The sequence below is a fragment of the Lottia gigantea genome, assembly GCF_000327385.1.
Source record: "Lottia gigantea unplaced genomic scaffold LOTGIsca_207, whole genome shotgun sequence".
NCBI lineage: Eukaryota > Metazoa > Mollusca > Gastropoda > Lottiidae > Lottia > Lottia gigantea.
Genome location: NW_008708442.1, coordinates 153,782 through 161,165, shown reverse-complemented (window position 1 = coordinate 161,165; position 7,384 = coordinate 153,782). Strand labels below are relative to the sequence as shown.

General features: G+C 33.3%; 3 protein-coding genes across 3 annotated transcripts; 1 reads left to right on the top strand and 2 right to left on the bottom strand.

Annotated features, from left to right (window-relative positions):
• Positions 1–74: 74 nt before the first annotated feature.
• LOTGIDRAFT_174648 (hypothetical protein) lies at positions 75–1,737 on the bottom strand (the record flags this gene model as incomplete). Its single annotated transcript, XM_009053990.1, has 4 exons — positions 75–136; positions 379–462; positions 1,221–1,358; positions 1,665–1,737. 4 exons carry the CDS (start codon positions 1,735–1,737, stop codon positions 75–77), a joined length of 357 nt encoding a protein of 118 aa, XP_009052238.1.
• A 1,324-nt stretch (positions 1,738–3,061) lies between these two features.
• On the top strand, positions 3,062–4,735 carry LOTGIDRAFT_239216 (hypothetical protein). Its single transcript, XM_009053989.1, has 4 exons — positions 3,062–3,205; positions 3,545–3,658; positions 4,057–4,140; positions 4,337–4,735. The coding sequence occupies exons 1-4, from the start codon at positions 3,136–3,138 to the stop codon at positions 4,417–4,419; spliced, it is 351 nt and encodes a 116-aa protein (XP_009052237.1). The 5' UTR covers positions 3,062–3,135; the 3' UTR covers positions 4,420–4,735.
• Positions 4,736–4,927: 192 nt separating this feature from the next.
• Positions 4,928–6,774, bottom strand: LOTGIDRAFT_239215 (hypothetical protein). The gene is made up of 4 exons (XM_009053988.1): positions 6,631–6,774; positions 6,187–6,324; positions 5,756–5,839; positions 4,928–5,513 (listed from the first exon to the last, which is right to left on the bottom strand). The coding sequence occupies exons 1-4, from the start codon at positions 6,701–6,703 to the stop codon at positions 5,452–5,454; spliced, it is 357 nt and encodes a 118-aa protein (XP_009052236.1). The 5' UTR covers positions 6,704–6,774; the 3' UTR covers positions 4,928–5,451.
• Positions 6,775–7,384: the final 610 nt, after the last annotated feature.

The following is a 7,384-nucleotide window of genomic DNA, read 5'->3' as shown; positions in this document are numbered from 1 at the left end:
GACAAGTCTAGCATACATGTATTAATATTTTACACTTAATATACAAATCTTCATGAAATTCCACTATAGTGGCATTAGTCCAAGAGTTCGGAAATATAGTAATAGTTTAACAAATTCTGGAAGCTGTTACTATTGTCTGCAAAAAAGAAAAACATACATTATTAGTTACGGCAAAGACTAGCCAGTTTCGGATACTTTGATTGTAACAGGAATATAAGCACAATTTTTGGTTGACTTACAACTAACTCTTTAAAAACTATGATATGAATATCTCACAACCACACAACTACTATGAAAAGTGGATTCAGGGAATTCTCCTATTATTTGATTTAAACTATAACTTCATAATATCATGAATTTAATTTGGTTTTTACTTACATTGACAATAGAAGCTACCGATAGTATTAATACAAACTCGGCCACTGTTTCTACCACAGGGATATACGATACATTCGTTGATATCTATAACAGAAGAAGTTATATGGTCGACATCGTGGATGTAAATCAAACTTGATTTAAACCTAAACACAGTACCTCAGTTAAAACACGCGCCCCAGAATATTCCTAATATACTAAGGTTAATGTCAATGTCCAGGTATAAATTTTCTTCATTGCAAACTGCATGACGTTTCCCGCAAATAATAACCCAATTATAGTAAAAACATAGGACGTAAAACTACATTTAACATATCACAGTTATTATTCTATACAGTTTGGCCAATTATAAGCGATCGTGTAGAAATCGTTACTTGTGGACTTGTGAATTTGCAGATCAAGCCAGCAATTTAATGACTGAAAAATCGAACTGCTGGATCAATGATTTCAAGTCGTCTGACTCGAACACCCTCTAAGACACACACATCAATTGACTGAAGACAACGGGAAACATTTTATAGTCGAGCTAATATATAACTTCACATCCACCGATGATTCAAATTATTAACTTGAGCAGTCGACTGTCTTGTGGTAGAATATATATAATAAGGTTAATGCCGCTGTCCAGGTATAACTTTTCTTCATTGCAAACTGCATGACGTTTCCCGCAAATAATAACCCAATTATAGTAAAAACATAGGACGTAAAACTACATTTAACATATCACAGTTAATAGTCGAGCTAATATATAACTTCACATCCACCGATGATTCAAATTATTAACTTGAGCAGTCGACTGTCTTGTGGTAGAATATCTATTCTCGACTATATCTGATAATTCTTACCTTGGCAAAGAGTAGGGTTAGTGGGGTTGAGATAGAAGCCCCGGTAACATCTGCAGGTTCCAGTTCCGGGGGTAACGGCTCCAGTGGGGTCACAGAAACCTCGGTTCGCACCCCCACATCCAACAGTAGTTAAACAATCTACAAAATAAATTAAAATGTTTATGTATATATCAGCTAAGACATAAGTAAAGAAAAAGAACAGGCAATCTTAAAAAAATAATATTTATGTGTAAGATATTCCTTATCCTTTTGTACACAGATTTGTCAATTTTTGTGATCATATATTTTTGTTCTCAATTTCAAACTCATATAAATCTGGACATATGTGTTGAAGGTTGAACCAAATATCGATGAGCTGTAAATACTATTACTGAGACTAATGTTTCATTGGTCCAATAGATCCTGAACTGTTCCTTTTCAATTGAAATTCAAAACAACACTTACTTGCAATTTGTGCATCGGAGACTGTGATCACAGCGACTAAAACGAACAAAGCAACAACCACTGTGTTAACCATTTTGAAGCAGTATCGAAAGCAGTTATACTTTTAAAAAACTGTTAGTTGTTCTTTGCAGTGCGAAATCGAATTGTAGTGTTTGATTCTGATAAGACCACCTGTATTTATACCATTTCGTTCATTGTTTACAATGAAATTTTGCGCATAAACAATCTATTATTTTCGCTGAAAAATATGCAAGATTTGGCCAAAAAGGACTGTAAAATAAACAAACAAAGGCCGTTAAATCATTGTATTTTCTTTATTTGAGATTGCTTGAAGCTATTGACCTTGAACACCAGCAAACTGGACAGTTTGGAACTAAAAATTAAACGGACCTCTTCGTCTCCGGTTCAGTGGCGGTCTCAAAATGAGAGGGTGGGAGGGTTTGAAAATAGATTATATTTAGGCTTGGGTAAAACGTAGAGAAATAAAGTGGGGTACAATTCGGTGTACAAACCAATTTTACCAAAATTATCAATTTGTGTGTCATCCATTCTAATGGTCAAAATTTTAACTGTCCTCCATCCATTTTAATAGTGCGTGTTTTATGGAATTTCCCTTTCAAATATAGCTCATAAAGAAATATAAGTCGTCTAAATATTTACATTCACGACGAACCAATAACGCTCATTGTCGGCTAAACGTATCAAGTTTCAGAATGAAAACTAATGGTAGGTTTGCAATGGAAATGTATCAGTGGATTAACTGATAGCCCAAGGAAAGATAAATAATTGTCTTCACTCAACAATCAATGTTTAGAATAGAAATCCGATTAATAGTAAGTCTGTAATTAAAGAAAAGCGTTCGGTATGACAACAGCCTAGTAGAGCAATCCACCAAGAACAAGGATTTTTTTTAAGTATCTATATATCAATTGTATTTATTTTGTCTTTCAATGTGTGATACTGTTACATGTATCAATGGATTCTGTACGGTAAATGCTTTAAACCAGGCAGTTTGTCAATGTGAACCAGGATATAAACCATCCAGTACTCCACGATTTTCGTCAAATTAAAAATCTTTATTGCACTTAATGTGCCACACAATCGCTCATGGGTCAAATTTAAGAATGGAATGAATAGAATGCAAAGAAGAATAGATATCAGAATCAACTCCAACTCTGCAATTCTCAAGATACGTTCATTGGTGAAAAAAAATCTTGTTTTGAAATCTTAATTAACTTAAACCATTGACTCATTGACCCAATATCAAAAACATTATAATTAGTAATTAGATATAGTAATTAAAAATATTTTTGTTTACACATCGAAAGACAAAAACTGGTATAGATTTAGTGTATAAATAGGAGATACTTGGGTTAGACTAGCATTCGTAAACTGCTAAGATATCTAATAGTAACAGAAGCATTTCTAAGCAACAACGAAGTTTCAATTCGACGATTTAAATCAAATCAACATGAACGCATTAGTAACTGTTTTCTTCTCCGTAGTTGGCGTTGTCGTTATTCAAGGTCAAGGAGTCAGTGGTAAGTATTAATAGGCTACTTTTTAGAATCCTTTCGACTGATAGTGATTGGAGACTTTCAGTGGAAGTGACTGATAGGACACAAAAAGATAAATATTTGTCTCCATCCAACAATCAATGTTTAAAATGAAAATCCGACGAATAGTAAGTCTGTAATTAAAGAAAAGCGTTAGGTATGGCGAAAGCCTAGTAGAGCAATCCAGCAATAACTACTGAAGGGTACTGTGTAATTTCTATAAGCAGCAACACAGGTGAAGATTAGATACGGAAACCCGTTTCCACTCTTAGCTTGGATTTTGTAAAGTATGTATATATCAATTGTATTTATTTTGTCTTTCAGTTTGTGATACTGTTACATGTATCAATGGATTCTGTACGGTAAATGCTTTAAACCAGGCAGTTTGTCAATGTGAACCAGGTTATAAACCATCCGGTACTCCCAGAATCTGTGTTGGTAAGTCTATCTTCATTAGCGACAGAAGAGTGGGACGTGAAACTGCATTCCATTTTTTCACTTTTTTTGTCTTCCAATGATGCAAACTTGGCACCCAATCGGATTACAGAAACTATCATTATGGCAAGTAAAACTGTCTCGCATCAACTGTTTTCTCAGACTATCCAGATCAATATTACTAGACGGAGACATCTACCTCTATTCCAGCCTCTGATTGCTATTTTGAAAGATGTCGGCGGCTAATCAATGTCAAAATATCTATCAGAGTAGGCGCAAATGTTCCGGATTACTCCGTAACTTGAGTGATATCGATGACTGAACAAAAGACCCCCCATCCCCAATCACCTATGGACCCTCCATTCAATACGTCACTAGAGTGTTTTTTGTTTTGTTTCAAGATATCGATGAATGTGTAGAATATGATACTCTTTGTAATCAGCAAACAGGATGTTGTAATTTCTTGGGAACCTATTCTTGTCTTCGTAAGTATTTTAAATATATTCTGTACAGAATTCGATCCCATTTATTTCTAAATATAATGTTTCTCCGTAATGCGAGGTCTAACCATATCAAAAATCAAGACCAATGTCAAGCTCTCGCATGAAATAAATAATTTTCCTAACTTTGAGTATTTTATGATTAAAATTGAATTGAAGTCCTTCTCCGCCTCTTTTTCAGCATGCTCTGCCTTCCGTCAACGTCAACAACAGCAGCCCATTCCATACAGTCTCTTGCGACTTCTTGCTGACAAACGAAAATAAACATTTTATGGACTCTTAAAGATTATCATAACCTTCACCACCACGTTTGATTTGAATGTAGAATCGGAACATCCGATTTTCGTTAAAACATAGCTACAGAACAGATAGTTGATATTCTATCAGTTTGTAAATTGAAATATTAGATGACTATTATACTTTTAACCCTATTATTTTTCCAAATTCAATTCTTATGTTTCGTTTTTTTTTATTTCTTGTTCTTTTTTTATCTATCTCTATACATTTTTATTATTTTCTACAATTTGGATCTCATTTTTTTCTGATTTAATTGAATAATAAAAATTCAAATCTTAATATCTTATAGAACTTTCATTTCAACATCTTGATGTAAATAACACACCTTGTAAGGTGCGGAAAATCACCTAAAATGTGATCACGTTTTTCTGCGTTTTCCGTTTTTCTACTCCAAAGGACACATTTCGAAATAGCTTTCAGAGGCTCGAATAGAGGTAGATGTTTCGAACAATATCGCAACTAAAACATTTCTTTTTAATTTTAACTATTTTACTACAACATACAAAAAGAAATCACAATACAATAATGTTTTACACAAATACATAATTACATAACAATTCTAGCATATTAATATATTACACTTAATATACAAATACAACATTACATCACAAATCTAGCATATTGATATATTACACTTAATATACAAATACAACAGTACATCACAAATCTAGCATATTAATATATTACACTTAATATACAAATACAACATTACATAACAAATCTAGAATACATGTATTAATATTTTACACTTAATATACAAATACAACATTACATAACAAGTCTAGCATACATGTATTAATATTTTACATATATAATATAAAACAAGATGACGTCATTCGATTTCAAAATTTCAAAATGTTATCCCATTTCTTTAGAATAATTAAGATAAGAAATATTGATTGAAAACTTCCAGTTCATTTCCTTGAACTTGAGATTTGATTCTGCTGGTTTTTGTTGTTTTTGTTGTTTTTTTTCTCATGAAATTCCACTTTAACGGCATTAGTCCAAGAGTTCGGAAATATAGTAATAGTTTAACAAATTCTGGAAGCTGTTACTATTGTCTGCAAAAAAGAAAGACATACATTATTAGTTACGGCAAAGACTAGCCAGTTTCGGATACTTTGATTGTAACAGGAATATAAGCACAATTTTTGGTTGACTTACAACTAACTCTTTAAAAACTATGATATGAATATCTCACAACCACACAACTACTATGAAAAGTGGATTCAGGGAATTCTCCTATTATTTGATTTAAACTATAACTTCATAATATCATGAATTTAATTTGGTTTTTACTTACATTGACAATAGAAGCTACCGATGGTATTAATACAAACTCGGCCAATGTTTCTACCACAGGGATATACGATACATTCGTTTATATCTGTAACAGAACAAGTTATATGGTCGACATCGTGGATGTAAATCATACTTGATTTAAACCTAAACACAGTATCTCAGTTAAAACACGCGTCCCGGGATATTCCTTATATAATAAGGTTAATGCCGCTGTCCAGGTATAACTTTTCTTCATTGCAACCTGCATGACGTTTCCCGCAAATAATAACCCAATTATAGTAAAAACATAGGACGTAAAACTTTTAACATATCACAGTTAATAGTCGAGCTAATATATAACTTCACATCCACCGATGATTCAAATTATTAACTTGAGCAGTCGACTGTCTTGTGGTAGAATATCTATTCTCGACTATATCTGGTAATTCTTACCTTGGCAAAGAGTAGGGTTAGTGGGGTTGAGATAGAAGCCCCGGTAACATCTGCAGGTTCCAGTTCCGGGGGTAACGGCTCCAGTGGGGTCACAGAAACCTCGGTTCGCACCCCCACATCCAACAGTAGTTAAACAATCTACAAAATAAATTAAAATGTTTATGTATATATCAGCTAAGACATAAGTAAAGAAAAAGAACAGGCAATCTTAAAAAAATAATATTTATGTGTAAGATATTCCTTATCCTTTTGTACACAGATTTGTCAATTTTTGTGATCATATATTTTTGTTCTCAATTTCAAACTCATATAAATCTGGACATATGTGTTGAAGGTTGAACCAAATATCGATGAGCTGTAAATACTATTACTGAGACTAATGTTTCATTGGTCCAATAGATCCTGAACTGTTCCTTTTCAATTGAAATTCAAAACAACACTTACTTGCAATTTGTGCATCGGAGACTGTGATCACAGCGACTAAAACGAACAAAGCAACAACCACTGTGTTAACCATTTTGAAGCAGTATCGAAAGCAGTTATACTTTTAAAAAACTGTTAGTTGTTCTTTGCAGTGCGAAATCGAATTGTAGTGTTTGATTCTGATAAGACCACCTGTATTTATACCATTTCGTTCATTGTTTACAATGAAATTTTGCGCGTAAACAATCTATTATTTTCGCTGAAAAATATGCAAGATTTGGCCAAAAAGGACTGTAAAATAAACAAACAAAGGCCGTTAAATCATTGTATTTTCTTTATTTGAGATTGCTTGAAGCTATTGACCTTGAACACCAGCAAACTGGACAGTTTGGAACTAAAATGAAAATGAGTTCTAGGTCTCTGGAGATTTGGGATACGTATAGAGGGTAATGACAAAATGAGGGGGGGGCTTTGAAAATAGATTAGGTTCATTCAAACACATATTTTGGGCTAATTCGTAAAGAAATAAAGTGGGGTACAATTCGGTGTGCAAACCAATTTTACCAAAATTATCAATTTGTGTGTCATCCATTCTAATGGTCAAAATTTTAACTGTCCTCCATGCATTTTAATAGTGCGTGATGTAGGAAATTGCTCTTTCAAATATTGCGACCTCCATTTGTTTACAACCATTGTTTGAAAGCCCCATAATCGAACTATACCCTATGCACAGAGCAGAGGCGGATCCAACACCCTCTTTATACCCACAGTTCTG